General features: G+C 37.1%; 1 protein-coding gene across 2 annotated transcripts in view; it reads right to left on the reverse strand.

Annotated features, from left to right (window-relative positions):
• Positions 1-380: 380 nt before the first annotated feature.
• Positions 381-21,221, reverse strand: part of PRKCI (protein kinase C iota) — a 68,189-nt gene continuing 47,348 nt past the window's right edge. For both annotated transcript variants that reach the window (XM_046003156.1, XM_046003157.1), the window contains exons 9-18: positions 18,576-18,752; positions 18,054-18,151; positions 16,759-16,845; positions 15,059-15,194; positions 11,949-12,036; positions 10,582-10,707; positions 9,953-10,032; positions 7,568-7,657; positions 7,076-7,191; positions 381-2,968 (exon numbers count right to left, since the gene is read on the reverse strand). In XM_046003156.1, coding sequence (XP_045859112.1) covers positions 2,881-2,968; positions 7,076-7,191; positions 7,568-7,657; positions 9,953-10,032; positions 10,582-10,707; positions 11,949-12,036; positions 15,059-15,194; positions 16,759-16,845; positions 18,054-18,151; positions 18,576-18,752 — 1,086 coding nt within the window. In that variant the 3' untranslated portion in view covers positions 381-2,880. The remainder of the gene's footprint in view (positions 2,969-7,075; positions 7,192-7,567; positions 7,658-9,952; positions 10,033-10,581; positions 10,708-11,948; positions 12,037-15,058; positions 15,195-16,758; positions 16,846-18,053; positions 18,152-18,575; positions 18,753-21,221) is intronic.

The raw sequence follows: 21,221 nt of genomic DNA on the forward strand, positions 1-21,221 counted from the left end.
ACAGGCACCAACTACAACCAAGAAAGGAGTTCTGGAACTTTAGATCACTGTGCAACATAATTTGGGAAAAACCTATTCGGAATCTGTTCAAATTTGCTTCAGTTTTAAAACTAGTTAAAATGCTCTACATTCAGCTCATTTCTTACTAATTTGTTTTCCAATAGCAGGGATACATAGAAGAGTGAGTTTAAAAATACACTGAACAATATTTTATGAATGAATGTCTGTGATTGTGGCATGAGTACTACCAGAATGCTAATTTAAGTAGAACAAAATTCCAAACTCTACAATTTCTACTTTCCTTCTTGAACAAATTCTGATGCACCCTGTTCTTACACAAATTTCTGAAATGCTACATATCACACCTGTTCCAGTCCTGATGAGTATTAAACATTTTATTTAAAGATTTTAAAGTAAAAAAAGGGTACACAAACACAGATTACATTATGATGACCAAGGCAGTATTCCACATGATAAAAATCAAAAGTTAAAAAGTAAATGTACAGGTACTAAACAAGCACAATACCTGATATGCAATTCGGGCTGCAGACACGTAAAATGATCTAACCATGGACATGCTTATGCAAAATAAATTTTTTCTTAGAACACCAAAATCCCATTCTGTCAGCTGCCTTATTCCCATTGAGTATTTTGAGAGAATCTCTATATAATATAAAAGGAACTGGCATGGCACTTAAACACTACAAAAAAACAATGCAATTAAAAACATATTTGTAATGCAGTTTTGTATAAAATATACATGGTAAATCTTATCTGTTAAAAAAAATTTTAAAACAAAAAACCACCCTGAATAATGGTTAAAACCTTATCACAGAAAAATGTTCATCATTTGTAACACTCCTGATAGAAAATAGATGGGATTTTTTTGGGGGGGGCGGATATCTAACCTGAGGAAGTCATTCGAAATTTATTTAAAATTGTAGATAAGATAGTAACTCACTGCCTACCCCTTTCTCAAAACTTATCATGAATATTCTAATATATAACTACAGGACATGAAAGAATAGCTCCAAGAAAGTGTTTCTCAAAATAAGGTTCAAAGACCCAACAGAATTGTAAGGTGGGCCCAGCAATGTGCATTTTAAACAATGTCCCATGTGACTGTTCCCCATTCTGAAATCTGAGAACTAATGCCCTAGGGAAACCGTACCACTTAAAAGCAAGATCATAAATACATTTCTGACATGTCAGAATTTCCTATGGGTTTATGGTTTGCAGTGAATATTGCTTCTTAAAACAAGTTTTAGGTATTAAGAAAAGATATATATCTGTTATATAAACATGGGAACGTATATAAACTTTTTCTTTTTGAGGTTTTCATTGCTTTCAGATTTAGTTATTTCAAGAAAAATGAGTATATGGCCAGAAACCTCAGAAAAATTACATTTCTAATAAAATGTAGCATCACAAAAAGAGATAATTTATTAAATGCCTATAAATTTTAAATCATTCTAATTTTAAGACTAGCTACCTTTCCCCCAAATTCAATTTTACCAAGACTGGACAACTGTGAGTAACTTAGATGATTATGGTTACTTTTTACATCCCTTTTCATTAAAAAAAATAAACAGATGCTATCACTGGCATCCCTTTAAATAATAAATTGCTAACCACTAATATTAATAAAAAATAATCTGAAGAACTCTACCTCTGAAATGTATTCCACTCTGATTACCTGTGTTACCTACTTAATACAAACTCACTTAAGGAGCTGAAACATGGTGCTTATATGTGCGTGTCCTTAATATTTATTCGTGTTTACTTTATTTTTTAAAATTTCACTGAAGACTCCATAAACAGGGTCCAAAAGTAGGGATGATGGGGCTTTGGTAAAGAAGTGAGTATGGTTAAGCCACTATTTGGAAGATAAATACTTTTCCTGTATACTACATTATAAGGAAAAATAGCATACATTCTGTCTCCACTGGATAATGGAATGTTTTTACAAGTCTGATAACGAGCACTTCCTTATTATCTAAATCAAATCACAAAAAATAACTGTGGGATTTGCTAAGAAAGAAATAAATCTCACCATTGCACTTTTCTGTATCTATTTTAAATTTCTATTTTTTTCCTTTCTATATGCTGAGACATGCTCCATTCAAAAGCATCCTGGCTCTTTGCGTGCCATTTATTAACTTTCCAGTTAGAAAGGGGTAAGCTCAGAAGTTAATGCCCCTATACTAAAGAAATCACTCTCATAAGTTTTTCAAAAACAGCTAATGATTGGAATCTGATGCTTAATAAAATGTGCCCATTTTTCTCCCTCAAGCAGAATGTGTATTCCCTAATTCAAAGCAAGAGTCATCTTTTATTACCAATTTAATAACTGCTGCCTTAAAAATCAATAATTATCCAAGGCAATTAATTATCCAAGGCAATAAAACTTACAGCTGAATTTTTAAACACAAACAACTCAGAAAGTAATGGGAAATATAATAAATTGCTTTTTTTTGAATCATTGTTTTATATCAAAATTAAACACTTCAAGGTGAGGTGAAGAATGAAAAAATTACGGAGGCTTATGATATAATCCCACCAGGTGTCTTAATGCTACGATACTCTGTTTAAAGGCGGTGGCAAGTAGTTTCTTTAAACAAAAGGACAACCTCATTACTCATCAGTAGGCTGCTGGATTACCAATATAGTTAAGTGTTGACACAACTGTCTGGAAACTAGTTTCATTTTCTTTTTCACAGTTAGATGTAATAAATTGACTCTCACAGCCAATAATAGAAGATATTGAGTGTTTTTTCGTAGGTGAAAAATACAAAATGGTTCATTGTATCCCAGGTGGTAACAAGTTTATTCATGCATTAAATGGCAACACAAGCAAAATGCATAGCTGGAAAATGAGGATCAGACACATTCTTCTGCAGACATCAAAAGAGGATTGATGTACTCAAAACCTTCGAATTCAGACTGATCAATCTTCCTCACGATGTCACTGTTGAAAGAAAAATACATTAATTTTCATAAACCAACTTTTTATTTAATTGGTAAAACAAAATTTTAAAAAGAAAAAATAAGGCTAATTTACATAAATTCTGGAGGGGAAATCTATTAAGTGTTTTAGATTAGTTCCAAAACATTTTCTAGAAGAACCAAGAGTACTGAAAATAAAAGAAGACTAACCATCCCATAAGCAAGTTTAGAACTAAAGGTGGTCCAAAATTGAAGGCTAGGAATAAAAGTCACAAACTGTCACAAGCCTAGTTAATTTTAACTTTTGACCTGAACAACATTCCTCTTTATAGGTGAACATACAGGCTGAATTAGCATTCAATTTAGTCATCACCTCAACAGGAAGGTGATGACAACAAGACCCAGAAAAAGTTAACCTTCTGGGTTAACCCAGAAGGGGGCCCTGGGTGGCTCAGCCATTAAGTGCCTGCCTTTGGTTCAGGTCATGATCCAGGGTCCTGGGATCCAGTACCGCATCGGGCTCCCTGCTCAGGGGGATGCCTGCTTCTCCCTCTTCCACTCCCTCTGCTTGTGTTCCCTCTCTCGCTGTCTGTCTGTCTCTCTCTCTCTGTCAAATAAATAAATAAAATCTTAAAGAAAAAAAAAAAAAGGCAAATATGGGCAGGTTCCCAGGAAAAAAAAAGAAAAGGCAATAGGGACAGGTACCCAGAAAGACACTGCAAGGAGGTAATGGGTCACAGGGTGTAGACACGCTAGCATTCTGCTACACTGGGTTTCTAATTTAATATGTAGTAAGAGCAGTACTATTGAGTATTTTAATACTTAAGTGCACACACCATACTGCAGAGCACGAAGTTACACAGGATACAGTCCCTTCCTTCAAGGAGGGAAGGAACATCCTACAACAAAAAGCTACAAGAGAAAGCAGTACGCTGAGTTTCATACAGTTCTAACTAACCACAGTTCTAAAATAAAGGGTGACTTCTGGTTGGAGAAATCAAAAACGCCAGCATCCACTACATAAACATATATGGAATCACGAAAGATGATGTTGGGTCTGAGAAAATGCAAGTAATTTATTCGAGTTGAAAGCACAGGAACAGAGGCATGTCAAATGACAGGTGATCTGAAAGGAAGGTAATGGCTAGGTCGAAGAAGCCAGTGAGGTTTACCCTGAGTTTCACCTTGATTCATCAAAGATCTGGCTGCGCCTGAACTAGCTCAGAAAGATGGAGAAGATTCCAATACGCAAAAATGAAGGATGCATACAGAGGAACAGCATGAACAAAGGTAAGAGCACACCATCAGGGAACGCAGAGTAACAGGAGACTGGTCAGAACAAAGAGCACAGAGAGAGAGACGGCCAGGGAGTCAGGCAGAAGGAGAGCGTGGGAGGCCATAACTGCTTGCCCAGGGGACAGATTTTATCTGCTAGGCAAGCAGGAGGTTCCTGGAGGCTTCCAACAAGGTGGTGACAGAACTGGGAGTGCTACTTTGTGAGATGGGCCGAATGGGTGGCAAAGCAAAGATGCCCATGAGGGCATCCACGGAGGAGGATGGGGTCATATTCTGGGTATGATCTGAAAGAGATACGAACTGGACTCACGGCAGTGGAACGAACATGAAGGATGTGACGCAAGTAGTGAAGTAAAGGAAGAACAGACAGGACTTACTTGGCCGCTGAATGTGTTAGTTTGTTCAGGAAAAGGAAGGGTCCACAATCATGGATATTTTGAATCTGAACGAATACGTGATGACATAATGAGCAGAAAAAGGTAAATAAAAATAAGGAACTGATTGAGAACAGAAAAAGAGACCATAAAGAATCATTACTCTTCTTTTCTTTCTTTTTAAATCTCTGTACCAACCTGGGGCTCGAAATCACAACCCCGAGCTCAAGAGTCACGTGCTCCACTGACTGACGCAGCCAGACATCTCAAGCATCGTTATGAAAATATTTAAGGGTTTGTGTTTGAGGTGCTTGTCTGGCGAATTAGGGGAGATGTTTAAATCAGCAGACAGAAATGCAGCTCAGGAGAGCCACTGGGCGGGGAGGTGAGCTGCTCCAGAACCACTGTTCTTTCATTCTTCACAGTGGCCTTGCGACACAGGCAGGAAGAGAACAAGCAGGCTCAGAGAAGTTATGACATTCAAACCCAGGTTACCCAGTTAGGAATAGGTGGTGTCAGGACAAATACCTGTCCTTTGATTGAATCTGGTGTTACTTCTAACACATGATGCTGTCAGATGTAATGATATTGGTACATCTCTCTCTCCTTCAGTAGACAGGAAGCTTTTTGGGAGACCGACCTACATCTTAATCGTCTTTGAATGGCTAATACTTAGCACAGTGCCTTTTGCTCAACACTGTTTGCCAATTTCGTTGGCAGTCACTGAAAGAGCTGGTGTCAATATTGTGGGGCTGGCTGAAATCCCCAGGCACAAACCGCACACAGCAAAGAGACGGCTGCTGTGAACTGAACTGTGGAACATCCCTGCCTCAAGGGGACAGGGAAAAAAGGGTGACGAATGGTCACAGAGATGCCAGAGAACCAGGATGGCTAGTGCCAAATGCTGTACAGATGTCAGGGGAGATTATGATGAATCAGACGAATCAGAATACGCTTTAAAAGTCAGAAATTAACAAGTCAATTCAACCTTCAGATGCTGGAGGAACAGGTTAAACTGCGAGGAGTTGAAGTGCCCAGAGTAAGAAAGAAAGCATAAGACAATCGATGTTGACTATTTTTTTTTTTAAAGATTTTATTTATTTACTTGACATACAGAGAGATCACAACTAGGCAGAGAGGCAGGCAGAGAGAGAGAGGAGGGAAGCGGGCTCTCTGCTTGCGGGGCTTGATCCCAGGACACTGAGATCATGACCTGAGCCGAAGGCAGAGGCTTTAGCCCACTGAGGCGCCCCCGATGTTGACTATTCTGAAGGAGTTTGAGAGAGATACTGCTTATTTATTTCCTCTTACCATGAGCATCTATTAATTATTTTGGGAAGAAAACGAAGTAAGAAAATGTGACGGTTCAAAGATGTGTTAAGATTCAAGGGAAAAACTAGGATTTCAGAGCATGTTGGTAAGTAGCAGAACAGCAGCCGGAAAGAGAAATTAAAGGAGGTGGAAGAACAGACATAACTGACAAAATGAAATCCTAGCAGAAACTAGGAAACAGACGTAGGGAAATGGGGCACCCCCTGCAAACGAGGGACATCCAAGCACAAGGTAGAAGGAAAAGGAGGTAAGAGAGCAATTGTGAGCCTCTCCATGGTCTGCTGAGAGATGAAAAGGGAGCAAGTTCACACCAGGAGGTCCCAGTCCTTGCAGTCAAGGTAAGGCAAGGCTGATCCACTATGGTGGGGGACGCGGGGGTAGGACTGAAGGCTTCTAAAATGTAGAGACAGTCTGGAACAGCTGTGTGAGGAATGTGAGAGGAATTGGAAGATGTGAGTAAAAATACTGCTGAGGAGGAAGGGCTTCCTCGCGATGAGAGAACAAATCTGTAATGACAGGTCAGTGATCAAAATACCCCCAAATTATTCTAAACCACACTTTTAAAAGATAAAAAACATGTAAGTTTTAACCATAAAAAACATGCCAGATCACTGTTGGCTGGACTTGGTAGGGTAATGTACTCTTTTAAAAAAAGCAATCTGGCAATACACATCAAGAGCTTGAAGCATGTGATCCCCTTGGACCTAATTCGTTTTCTAGGAGTCTATCTTAAGGGACCTACAGGGACTCAGACAAAAATGGCCGTCGGCACAGCGGGGCAGCCCAGGACAGCGGCAGGAGCACGGGCCTCGGGCAGACGTGGGTTTGCGTCCTGACGCCGCTGCCTGGCAACTGTGAAACTCTGCTTCACCTCTCTGAGCCTCAGTTTCCTCGTCTCTAAGACGAAGAGGACAGCAAGTAGATTTACAAGGCTGTTGTGAGAATTTGAGATAAGGCATGGAAGGCAAAGCAGAAGAGGGCGGCTGTTATAACTTAAAAGAGTGTCATAGATTCAAATACCCCATAACTGAGTGGCTAAATAAATCATACTATAATCTGATAATGAAGCACTAACAGTGAAACTTCCAAAGAACTTTAGAAATATTTCAGTCTATAGAATTACTTACTCATCATCTGGAGTGAGCTGGACAGGTTCATTAGTAAACTGAGAATCGAAGTTGTCCAAACCAAATTCCCCAGAAATATTTGGTTTAAAGGGAGGTACCACCTGCTTTTGCTCCATCTAGAAAAGACATATTAGATGACAGCTCAAGCCTACGTTCCCAGAAAAATTCCACCTCTACATCGCTCCTCTGCCCTCAGATGCCTCCTCGTCCTATCCCAGTGCGTTCTTAGCAATGGCTCTACAGTATTCACAAGGATGGAAATCATTTACAAAACTGAACACTGATGCAAGCCTTACTTTTACAACAACCTGGTCCATTTAGTTAATATTCCAAGTTGTTACTGTTTTAAAAGCTTTTTAAAAAGCACTTTAGAGAGTGGTTTTAAGTTATTGAAGCTGTAATACATTTTTTTTCAGCATTCTTTCAAGAAAATAAAATTTGGCCCAAGATAATAATGAAACCTAACATCGAAAACAATGAAAATTTACATACCATATCCCAATCAACATTTCGAAAGAATGGGTGTCCCTGAATATCAGCAAATCCTGTTTGTGGATGACAACCTAATCGTTCCTTTGGGTCCTATGGTGGGAAGAAATGTTTCAAGAAGTGAGTGGATATCATGCTTTAGAATAATCATCTTGTGACCTGGGTTTCATGTGTATTATATGATACTTCTATTTCTGAAATCAGTATGGTCTACCTCTCATTTCTATGTAATATAATACTAGACTGAATCTTGTGACAAGATTTCCTTGTGACTCTCTCTTCAGCTATCATGTGGTTCTAGTGGACATAGGTCTACTCCTTGCTGAAGAAAAAGGGAGGAAAGAGCACCAGAATCATTTGAGTGGTTTCCTGATATTTCTTTGGCATAGGTTAGAGTACTGTTCAAAATATACAGACACCAAACTTCACAAGTCTGTTCTTGGCTCATTTTAAAAGCCCTATGCCCGGGATGCCTGGGTGGGTCAGTGGGTTAAAGCCTCTACCTTCGGCTCAGGTCATGATCCCAGGGTCCTAGGATCAAGCCCCACATCGGGCTCTCTGCTCAGTGGGGAGCCTGTTTCTCCCTCTCTCTCTGCCTGCCTCTCTGCCTACTTGTGATCTCTGTCTGTCAAATAAATAAACAAATAATCTTAAAAAAAAAAAAAGCCCTATGCCCAATTATAGCAACAAACCAACATCTGTGTACAATAGTGACACAACCATTAGGTGAATCACAGGACTGAGAAGGGAATGCAGCTTATAAAAAGCCATGGCTTATTCATGACTGTGAATGAGGCCATGTTCCCATTCTCCTTTCCAATAAAAGACATTTTGTTTTGAATATTAAAACCTCTCACCTTCATTTTTCAGTGTGTCGACACTTAGATTTCCATTTTAAAATCTTTCTTCATATAAAGTACTCAGAAACCTCAACTTCTTATTTTATTAAAATTCGTCATTATCTTATCTACATGTACCTGAGAAGGTAAACACACATCAACCTACTTTCTAACCTACAATTTATTTAAAGTAAGATTTACAATTTGCCAAGATCGCTGTAACACGGTAAGAAGCATATCTGGGGTCTGTCCCAGGTTCCTGATGCGGAGCTCCTAAAACCCTTGTAATTTCCTGAGTCTCAGAAGTGTTGTTTTTCATAACAAATCCCTTTTGATTATACCTTATTTTATGCTAATAAGGTGACTCTTGGTGGGCCTGTCAGAGCTTCAGGATGGGATCTGGATGCCAGAGGAACAAACCGTGTGATTACCAGAGTTGTAACTTTCAGCCTCCTTTTCAGAGGGGCTGGAAATGGAGTTCGATCACCACTGGCCAATGATTTAATCAGTCATGCTGAATGTCACGGAACTGCCACAAAACCCTCTGAACCTTGGGCTTGGAGAGCTCCTGGGTTGGTGAACACCCATGTGCTGTGAGGGTGCTGCACCCCAACTCCACAGGGACAGAAGCTCCCGTGCTTTCAGGATCCTTCTGGACCTTGCCTTGTGTATCTTTTCATCTGGTTGTGCACTATATCCTTTATAACAAACTAGTGATGGTAAGGAAACTATTTCCCAGAGTTCTGTGAGCCATTCCAGCAAATTCTCAAACCTGAAGTGGGAGGGTTGTGGGAACCCCCAACTTTGCAGTCAAGTTACACAGAACTGTGGGTGCTCAGTACTTGTGATGGCCTCTGAAGTGAAGACAGTCTTGTGAGCCTGAGCCCTTAAACCCTGAATCTGATGTTAACTCTGGGCAGTTAGTGCCCCAAAAAATGAATTGTGGGACACCCAGTATGTCTGGAGAGCTGGAGAATTGGTTGTTGGTGTCGGGAAAAACCTACACATTTAGTGTTAGAAGTGTTGTGAGTAAAAAATGTTCAGAATCATAATCTTAGATCCTAAAACTCTTCTAACCTACCAACAACAACAAATAATTGAATGGTCTTCAGACTTTTAAAGACCAATGATAACACTTCATTTCTTCTGAATTCTATCTTGGGCTTCCGACATGATCATCTGTAGGGAATACTACTGCCAAGTGAGTAATAACCCAAAGAAAACTCAGTACCGGAGCTATGAATACCACTGAGGCTATCCCCAAAGACTGTAATTTTTCTCTAATTGTGTACATGATATATATCATTTACTTAAAAACACCATATGTAATATATCGCTGGGGGTGAATTACATTGCCAAAATGGAAAGGACAACTCATCTCACGATCTAATGCTGTCAAAGTACTCTTTGGTGAAGAGACAAATTCCAGACCTAACGGAAAAAAAATCACATACTCTGATGTTTTGGAACGTTACACTGCCTGAACCTCTACTTACAGTTTCATTTACATACAGATAAACCACTAAAGATTGTTATATACGATTTATACCTTGTTGAGAAAACTCTTCAGGACACCTGCAGCTTTTACGGATAGAGAACGCGGTATGCGTATTTGCTTTTCCAAAATAACTAGAAAGACAAAATTATGGCATTACATATTTAACTTTTACATAGCTTCAATCTTTACATTTTTATTACAAGGAACATAAGGCACTTTAGCAGAAAAAATAAGGCATGACATATATTACTTCGATATATGCTTGTTTGTATCCAGTTTGAGTCTTCGTATTTCCAATCGCAGGCCTGTTTTTTTCACCTTTTGATTCTCTTACATTCTTGGTACCCTACTTTATCTCCATATTGTTCTTGGACTTATGGACTCCCCCTCGGGGTGCATGTGAAAAGACTATCCTCTCTAGCCACAGGATTCCCTCCTCCACTCTCTATGATACACAATCTAAAGTTTTATTTTTGAGTGTGACAGAGTAGTCGGCAAATGGACTGAAGGTAGAGGTGGGAAGATGTATCTTTTAAAAAAATTGAAGACTCACATTATTAAGAAGTACACTGTCCAAATTATTTTCCTCTTTCTTACTCAAAGTAAAAATGTGAGCCATCCTCATTCATGCTCTAGAATAGGTTATTCACGGAGAATCTCTATAAAATACTGTAAATTACCTTGGAAGAGATAATCCTCTGTGTTTTGATCAGGGTTATCAGAGCTTCCAACAATATCAAATGGAGATCTTCCTGCCATCATCTCAAACATTAGTACTCCGAGGGCCCACCAGTCGACACTGAAACCTTCAAAAAAGAAATTCTTTGAAGTAACAAATGATCTCTTTTGCATTCCCAAAAGTCAGTAACTTGAGATTCATTCTATTATATAATGAAAAAATAAACATAATGAAAAACTAAACTTTAAATGCATTGTAACCATCATGGGAGGCAATGACGATTATTGGAATAATTCAGTTATCAAAAAGGGGAGGTACCAAAAAGATAGCTTTAAAAATATAATATTGGAAGGACACCTGGGTGGCTCATTCATTTAAGTGCCTGGCTCTTGGTTTCAGCTCAGGTAACAATGTCAAGGTCATGGGTTTGATCCCTGTGTCAGGTACCAGCTCAGGGCAATCTGCTTGGGATTCTTTCCCTCTTCCTCTCCCTGTGCCTCTGCCCCTCCCCGTACCTGCATAGGCTCTCTCTATCACTCTCCCTAAAATAAGTAAATAAAATCTTTAAAAACAAATAAATATACAATATTGGAAATGAAACAAAAGTTTCTTTTCTCAAGTATGCCTGTAATTTCAGACTCATGATCTGTTTCTAACATGTTGTTTTTGAGGATATCATTAAATTGTACTTGAGAATAACTTTCCTTGGTCTGAAACCTGATCTTTTGCTAGCTGATTAAAGATCCTTGAAGGACCTTGGAATCAGATTATGAGCAGCTGTCAGAAGTACCCATCCTCCTTTACATCTGCTGAAATCAGAGGGTCAGAACCCAAGAAGTCAAATGTATGCTTAAGATAAATATATCCTCTGGTTCCTGTCCAGCAGTCAATCTTTCCCTCATTTTTTAGATTCCTGGAGGAAACATCCCAGGAAATAGAAACAATCTTCTAGGGGTTCGTGACTCTGGAGTCACATGGCTAAAATTTAAATCCCTACTCTGCCACTTTCTAGCTGTAGGACCTTGGGCAAGTTATTTAAACTTTCTCTAAAAATGGAAATTTACCAGTGCTTACCTCCTAGGATTATTAACAGGCTTAATTAATATGTATAAACTGCTTGTATTAGTACCTAATACTTTTAGTGTTGCCCTTAATAAAATATTATTCAAATCTGTACCTTCAAATACTGGTAAGGTCTCACTGTCTCTGATTTCATAGTTTAGGGTTTCATGTAGGTTTTAAGGGGATCAAGAAAGTTTATATTAATAAGATTAGTGTTTAAATACTATAGTGTAATATAATGCAATTGGTACCACATTTAACCACCCATCTAGCACACAGCTAAAATGCCACCTATGTATTTATTACCATAATCTTCTCCTCTTAAAATTTCAGGAGCAATGTAATTGGGAGTACCACAAAAAGTGCTGGTTGTATCTCCTGGCCGTAATCCTTCCTTTTATAAAAAAAAAAAAGAAAAGAAAAGAAAAGAAATGATATAGTAAGACAGGAAATTATCTTCTAAATTCATCTCTTTTATTTCATCATCATATAAACTCAGCATCTATGGTAATATATAAAGCTTAAATAAAATACCACTAGCATAGTTGTCCATATTATTAAAACCACAGGTTGCCATTAAGTAGCTTAAAGAAAACCTGTCCTCATTAGCTATTGGTACAGTTCAGTTAAGATAAAAATTACATTTGAGGGACGCCTGGGTGGCTCAGTCATTAAGCGTCTGCCTTGGGCTCGGGTCATGATCCCAGGGTCCTGGGACTGACCCCACATTAGGCTGAACTGATAATATAATTTGCAATCATGATATGTGATTTTAACACATCTGTATCAGAAAATGATAAATAATACAGACAAAAAAAAATCTAGTAAGCAGAAAAAGATTTAGATAAAATCCAGAGCTAAATGTAATAGAAAGTATGTGTAATCTATGTGCATGTGAGGAGAGAGGGAGGAGGGAAAGAGGGTGTGACAGACAGAGATGCCTTGCATACAAACAAGAAATTACATATATCCTCTTTTTTTTTTTTTAAAGATTTTATTTATTTATTTGACAGAGAGATGGAGAGAGAGAGAGAGAGAACACAAGTAGGCAGAGCAGCAGAGGGAAAGGAAGAAGCAGGCTCTCCACTGAGCAGGAAGCCTGATGCGGGGCTTGATCCCAGGACCTGGGATCATGACCCAAGCCAAGGCAGTCGCTTAACCAACTGAGCCACCCAGGTGCCCCTGTATATTCTTTTTTAAGTACATGTGGGATACTGATCAAATACTAAGTCACAAAGGAAACCTCAATATATTTTCAAAGAACCTGTATCATTTAGACCATTTGCTGGCCACAGCAATTAAATAAGAAATCAACAATAAAAAGATAGTTTAAAAACAAGCTAGGGGCACCTGGGTGGCTCAGTGGGTTAAAGACTCTGCCTTCAGCTCAGGTCATGATTCCAGAGTCCTGGGATTGAGCCACGCATAGGGCTCTCTACTCACTGGGGAGCCTGCTTCCCTCCCTCTCTCTCTGCCTGCCTCTCTGCCTACTTGTGATCTCTCTCTGTCAAATAAATAAAATCTTTAAAAAAATAAAAACAGGCTAAATAATACTAAATATACAATTAAGCAAGCAAGAGAAAGACAACTCATTTTTGTGAGTTTCATTGTTTAAGTAATGCATGCCCATTATAGTAACTTAAAAAATACGTAAAAGTGAACAAAATAAGGGTGTAATGCTACATAACACGACAACACATATAGAATTAGACAATGCTATACTTTAGAACTTTATTTAATGTTATATTATAAACATTTTACATGGTCATGAACTTCTGGTAAACATTTTAATGACTTCACAATGCTCTGTTCTGTGGTCATGCCATAATTTCCCTAATCATTGTTGTTACCAGTGGCCACTTAGATTATTTATAATATTTATCACAAACTACAATAAAAAACTCGGTCACAAACTTTTCCTCATAGACCAAAATATGTACTCAGAATATCGCAGAGGCAGAAGTACTAGACAGAAGAGTGTGGCTGTACATCTTTAAAAATCCTGATATATCGCCACCAACTGTTTTCCACAAGATTGTAACAATGCATACACTCACCAATGATATAGGAGAATACCCGTTACTTTAAACTCTTGTAAGTAGACTATTATAAAAACCAGTATCTGGCATGCAAAAATTAAGTCTCATTGTTATTTTAATATGTACACTTTATAACAAGGTTAGCATCCCTCATGGTTTTGTTGTTGACTTTTATGTGATTGTCATTTTTCTTTTGAAATAAGACAAAAATCCACTGGGGAAAAAGTGATGGAGAGGGGTGTCTGGTGGTTCAATTGGTTCAGCATCTGCCTTCAGCTTATGTCATGATCCCAGAGTCCTGGGACTGAGCTGCGTTGGGCTACCTGCTTGGCAGAGGATCTGCTTCTCCTTCTCCCTCTACCCATCCCCCATCTCATGCTCTCTCTCTAATAAATCAACCAAATCTTAAAAAAAAAAAAAGTGACAGAGATGAAAAAGGTATCACAAATCTCAGTGATGGGTACATAGGGGTTTGCCTATTAAATCTCTACTTGTTTATGATTAAAGATTTGTGTGATAGAAAAATTTAAGGAAACAAATTTGAATATAAGAAAAGATAAATGCCTGAGTTTTGTACCTAAAAGCAAAAGTACTTTAGGTAAAGATTTTCTTTTCTAGTGTTGCTGAACAGATAATAAGGTCAAATCTTCAATACTATTAGAGTGTCTTACTTAATGTTAACATTTAAATAATCTCCAAGCTCTGGAGGCATTTCCCTCAGGTGAATGGGGGAGTGTAATTCACACATTTACATGCTTGTTGCCATATTACTGTGTGAGGATAATTCTGTCCCAGCGACTTTTAACAAGGAGAGTAGCTCCCTACACATTTTGTGGAAAAACAGTGGACCCTTAAATGAAACACTGTTACGGAAAGAATAAAGTTCCAAGAAATAAAGGACATGTCCTGAGAGTAACTGAAATTCTTATTTTGTTCTACCATACTTCATGTCAGATATTTACACCTTAAATATAAAAAAATGACAGATTTCCTGATAAAATCCTGAATGCATCATCAAAAGTTACAATTAAATAGCAAAATAGCAAAAACTGGAGGGTGACATGTAAGTAGTTATGTTAAAGTCATGGGATTGCAGACAATTTTTATTTCCAAATTTTCTTCTGTAGTATCACAACATTCAAGATAAAAAGCTTACAGACAATAAAAAGAAATTGACTCTTATTATAGCACATATAACACTCACAGAAAATATGGAATTTTGTAAATGGTTAGAAAATACGTATCTATATCCTTGTGCTAAAATCCCAAAAAGCACCCCAAAGTAGCAGTCATTTCCTCAATTTTAAATATTGTTATTTTACCAAAAGAATTTTGTGAGCTGCTGAGACCCTCTGATTAACTAGAAATTTCCCTCACCTTACACATGCCGTAGTCAGTGAGTTTAATGTGTCCTTCTGAGTCCAGCAATACATTGTCCAATTTCAAATCTCTATAAATTATCCCTCGTTCATGAAGATAATTTAATGCTAGACTGATTTCTGCAGAGTAAAATCTAAAATGAAAAATAACTCATTTGATTCAAATTTTTAAATTGTTTTAAGTTTCTAGAAGTCCTACTCCCATCTGCAAATGAAAACACCAAAATCATGTCAAAAGATTTTTTTCTCCCAATGTTTTTAGAAATAATACCAAAACACAAATTGAAGTACTACTTTAAAATATCTGAGCCCAAAACACAATTATAAAAGTTCCAGCCTATGGGGCACCTGGGTGGCTCAGTGGGTTAAAGCCTCTGCCTTCAGCTCAGGTCATGATCCCAGGACTCTGGGATCAAGCCCCACATTGGGCTCTCTGCTCGGCGGGGAGCCTGCTTCCTCCTCTCTCTCTGCCTGCTGTTCTGCCTACTTGTGATCTCTCTCTGTCAAATAAATAAATAAAATCTTAAAAAAAAAAAAAGTTCCAGCCTACATTAAAGTCATAAACTTTTTAATTTGCAAGTCTCGACATAAGCTCTTTTTTTTTTTTTTTTTACAGTAAAAACTACCTCCCCCAAGTCCAACTGAACAAATAAGGAATAAATACAAGCTATGGTCACAATCAGAAATAGCATTTGTGGCTTTGCTATGAAGGGTGATCATTTAATAAAGACTAAATACAGGAAACGAACATACAGGAAATTAACAAAACCAAACACAGTTTGGCCCAAGATTAGATTAATACAATTTCTACCTTCTTACAAAATTGAAGGATATTATCTCCTTGTGGTAAGAAATAATCAATGTCCTAGCAAGATTTTCACTGAACAAGTATTTATAAAAATAAAATCTTTAACCTTCATCACATGCATATGCAGACTCCTATGCTTCATTTTGGCCTTACTTTTATGGACCACTAAAGGGTGAGGATTATTCCTAATTCTAAGTACAAAACAAAACATGGCACAGATGAATTAAACTTATCCAGGCCATGATCCTTCCCCACCTAATTCCTCCAACATATAAGCAATTTATAATCTTAAATAATAATATCAAATTAAAGACACAAAATTAATAAACAATATTTAATGATCTCTTATTTATCAATAGGTATGTGATCAGAGGGAAAAAAAAAAAGGCCAAAGGCAGAACAATTCAGAAATTATAATTATAGGAAGAGTTACATAACAGCTTAAAAGAAATTGTTTTATTATTCTCAAGTATATACAAATAATAATCAATGAAAAACTGTCAGAGAGCACTGCAAACCTTAGATGAGTAAGTGTTTATAAATTCATTCAATTGTGGATATTGAATAGACAAAGTATTTTAAAATAACTGGGTTTAGAAAACTAAAGGCTCCCCCTTTAACACTGTTTATACTTTTCAACTGCTTATATTAATATGTATGTTAACATTACATATAATTTATATATTATAATGTAAACTAACTTGTAGCTTAGTCCCTACATGAGTTACAAAAAACTAACAACATCAAAATACATGATTTATCTACTCTTTTCAATCAGTGGCACACAAAAAGTCCCATAGCATTCCCTCCCCACAACATTCCCCACCTTGCCACCCCCTCCCACCAGCTCCACCTCCAGCAAAAATCTAACACAAACAGTACACATCTACCTGGCATGTTCTTCAGGAAGTTTTCTTTGTCGCTGCATATGAAACATTAGATCTCCTCCATTTACGTACTCTATGACAAAGAACAATCTAAAACAGAGAAGAGATAAGAAGCAGAACAAATGAACATAGGGCAGGGGGAAGAGAGGCAAACCAAGAAACGGACTCTTAACTCTATAGAACAAACTGATGGTTACTAGAGGGGAGGTGGGCAGAGGCAGAGGTGGTGGGGATTGAGGGTACTCTCAAGGAGCAACAGGTGTTGTATGAAAGTATTACTACACTATACTGTACACCTGAAACTAATATTACACTGTATGTTAACAAACTGGAATTTAAATAAAAACTTGGAGAGAAAAAAGTTTTGTTTTTTTTTTTTTAAGATTCTTTATTTATTTCTTTGACAGAGAGATAGAGAGCACAAGTAGGCAGAGCAGCAGGCAGATCCCAGAGAAGCAGACTCCCTGCTGAACAGGGAGCCCGACTTAGGGTCGATCCTAGGACCTGGGGCCATGACCCGAGCCGAAGGCAGACACTTAACCGACTGAGCCACCCAGGAGCCCCAAAAGTATTTTTTAATTTAAAAAAAAAAAAAAAAGAAAGAAAGAAAATAAATAAGAAATAATCAGCAGGGATTAAATCTAGGAACTTTACATGTCAGCAGGCTTAAAAAAATAAACAACAGCAGAGAGCACATGAAACCAAGATTCAAAATAAGGCAGTGTCATTTTGCATCTTAAACACTACAAAGACCAGTTACAACACAGAGAGCATTCTATAGATTCACCCTTAACAAACACTCCAGGAATTTGGTGGAAACAAAGGGTAGTTGGAGTAGAAAGCTATTTAATCACAGAAGATACAAGAAAATAAACCAGCACAGTTGTGTCAACTCCTTCTTCTATTGGAAAATAGTACCACCAGTAATCCAGAGTTTTTCACTCTCACCCCAAGTTTAGCATTTGCAAGGTAAATCATTTTCATCTGTTACTTAACGTAAAGAAGTTAGGATTTCTCCCTCTAGCTAAATTCTAGGAAACTTTAAGAACTAAAACGAGACTCTTAAGAGATATTTATGACCTGGCCTTTTTTTTTTTTTTTGCCTAAAGCGGGTAATTTCCTAATGCCAAATGCTGATCCAGTGTTAAAATGGTATCACTGATCGGCCTCTGAGTAGTAGGAAATTTTAAGCATAGTACTGTTGTGTCCATCTCCATGTCTTCCACTTCCAGTTTACAGCAGAAAGCAGTTCTCATTGTGTAAAGCCCAGTAATCATCCCATTATCTTTTAAACTTACCTGCTTTCTGTCTGAAAGCAAGAATGCAGCCCAACAAGAAAAGGATGATTGGATGCCTGTTCAAAAACATGCTTCTCTGTCTGTACCCAATCAATATCCTATTTCAAAATATGAAAGAAATCTATGTCAAACTGAATTATAATTAAAACTATGATAAATTTGTTCTTAGTAATTCAATTATCATAAATGTAATTAGTAACTAGGCCAAATATCAAAAGCACTGATTATCATGAAACAAGAGCCTACATGCAAAGAGAAAACACCACCAATAAATCTTTCAATATTATGGTCTATGAAAACTTTTACAAAGTTCCACTACTTTCCCTTGATAATAATATGGTTTAATTTTGATTTTTTAAAAATCTAGTAATCATCACATTATATTAAATCTATCTTATGTAATCTGTCTGAAGCATTTATTTAGAATAGACTGAAATTTAAGACACAAACATTGAGGTTTTCTCCGAAATAGTACACTTAATCCAATTTAACAGTTCAGAAATAATAAATCATTGTACTTACCTCATCATCATTGACCAGCTCTTTTTTCACAACTTTCATTGCATAAATACGATCTGTTTTTTTTAATCGCACCAATAGTACTTTGGCATAACTTCCTCTGCCTATTACCCGAAGCAAATCAAAGTCCTGAAGACCTAAACTGGATGAAGCTTTGCCACTTTCCCTGGTATTCATTGCCTGTCAAGAACATTCACATCAAAGAGTTATGCCTGGAGAAATTTTGCGTAATACGTTATATTTATAACACCTGGTTATACCTAAGATGATTTTAAAATATCTTCTAAGTTCTTAATAATTCTTTTCTTACATCATTCCAAATGATATAATCTAACTACACAGGACGTAGGATCAATTCATGAATTGAGGTCAGAGGGACAGTCACAAGAAGTTGAAATCTGAGAAGTGTTAAAGGGTATCTTAAGATCTGATAAAATTTGGGTCTGGAGGCAATGAAGATACATGAATTTTAAAAATGACACTAACTTTGATGACCTGGAGATTGGAGGTACTACTGACAGAAAAAAAAAGTGTGCACACAGGATAAGATTGACAGAGTTATTGAGATAATAGGCTTGGTTTTTCATCCTGAAGATACAAGCTACAATGGGATATCAAGATTAAAGAGTCTACTGGAAGCTTGATATATGACATCTGAACTAATGGGACGACAGAGACACTTTTAGAAGCTATAGACAGAAAACAAGCATGAGACAGCTTAACAAGTGGAAAATATTTTTTTCTACACAGTACCAAGGCTCCTTTGGAATAACAAAATTAGCCTTATAATTCATTTACAGCTAGAAACTTAGGCTTCTGGTAATTCATAGAGAAGACTGGAAGATAATCTTTTTTTAACATACATGCAAAATCCTCTGCATGCAATCAACAGATGTACCCATAAAAATTACGTATGAATTTTCTCAAGTGAATAAAATCAAGAAAAGCAAAGAGCAAATTTTAAGAAAAACAAGTACAAATCAGAAAAAAAAAAGTATTATGAAAACTGAAGGAAAGTGATATTTCAAGAGAAGGGTCGTTTACAAAAATCTAGAAATAAAAATCTGATGTGGTAATAAGGATAAAGAGGAGTGAAAGAAATCAGATTAGAGCAGATTAAGAAAGCACAGAATGTTAAGAAGATAAGGCAATCTACAGACTTTAAATGTGGTTAACTGGAAACTGTAAAAGAGAATGACATGGAACAAAAGCACAACACTTTCATAGAATCAATAACAAGGCAGAAGCAGAAACCAGTGGTATATCACCATCAAAGGATCTAAATACTCTGCTTATCAACAAAAATAGCCTTCAAAATAAAAGGGAAATAAAAACATTTTCAGACAAACACAAACTAAAGAAGTCCATCACTAGTAGCCTCTCACTAAAGGAAATACTGAGTTCTTCAAGAAGAAAGAGAATCTCATACGGAAGGACAGACATACAGGAAGGAATGCAGAACAAAAAGAATAAAATGTGGATAAACCTAATAAAGACTATTTTAAAACACTAGTACAGGGGCGCCTGGGTGGCTCAGTAGGTTAGACATTTGCCTTCAGCTCAGGTCATGATCCTAACCAAAAGACAGCTGTAGCTAAACCAATATAAGACAAAGTAATTGTAGCCTTCTGTGGTAGGCTGACTTCTGAGATGTCCCCCAATGATTCCCACCAGCTAGTATTCATGCCTTTGTGTTATCCCCTCCCCTTGAGTATGGGCTGGATATAATGACTTGCTTGTAATTAAAAAAATAATGCAAAAGCAATAGGATGTCACTTCTGAGATTAGGTACAAAAGACTGAGTTCTGTTCTGCTAGCATTCATGCTCTCTGGATCTTAGGCTTACTTGTCCGATGAAATAAAGTAAGCTACTTTGTTATAAACTGTCTTACAGAGAGGCCCATGTGGCAAGGACCGAATCCTATCAACAATCAGGTAAGTATGGAAGCAACGTCTTCCCCAGTCAAGCTTTGAGGTAATAACAGTCCTTGCTAGCACCTTGATTGTAGCCTATATGTGATTCTGAGGCAAAGGACCCAGATAAGTCATGTTTGGATACCTGACCCATAGAAACTATGACATAATAAATCTTGCTGTTTTAAGTCACTAAATTTGGGATTATTTGTTACATAGCAATTACCTAACATAAGAATTTTAAGGTAAAAAGCAGTACTAACAACAGAAAGGGATATATCATGATGAAAAAGTGTTAATCCAATAGAAGTATTATGATTCTAAATTTGTATGTATTCAATAACATGGCCTCAAAATATATAAAGCAAAAGCTAACAAAACAAACAAGGAACAGACATATCCACAATGTAACCTTGTGGTTGAGAAAGAACAGTCAGTGAGGCAATAGAAATGGAATAACATTGTTAATAATCTTGACCTAAATGACCTGTACAGAACACCATACTCAATAACTACAAAACATACTGTATTAGGAAATATGTATGGAACATATACCAATGTATATGTAACTTAGCCTTCAAGCAAATTTCAAAACAATTCAAAGGACAGAGATCACACACAACACATTTTCTGATTTATAGAGGAATTAAGTTAGAAGCTAAAAAATTCCCCCCCCCATTTTTTTTCCAAATATGTAAAAACCAGTATACTTGAAAATAATGCTCTGACCAAAGA

This window comes from Meles meles, chromosome 4 (genome assembly GCF_922984935.1).
Source record: "Meles meles chromosome 4, mMelMel3.1 paternal haplotype, whole genome shotgun sequence".
In the NCBI taxonomy this organism is placed as follows: Eukaryota; Metazoa; Chordata; class Mammalia; order Carnivora; family Mustelidae; genus Meles; species Meles meles.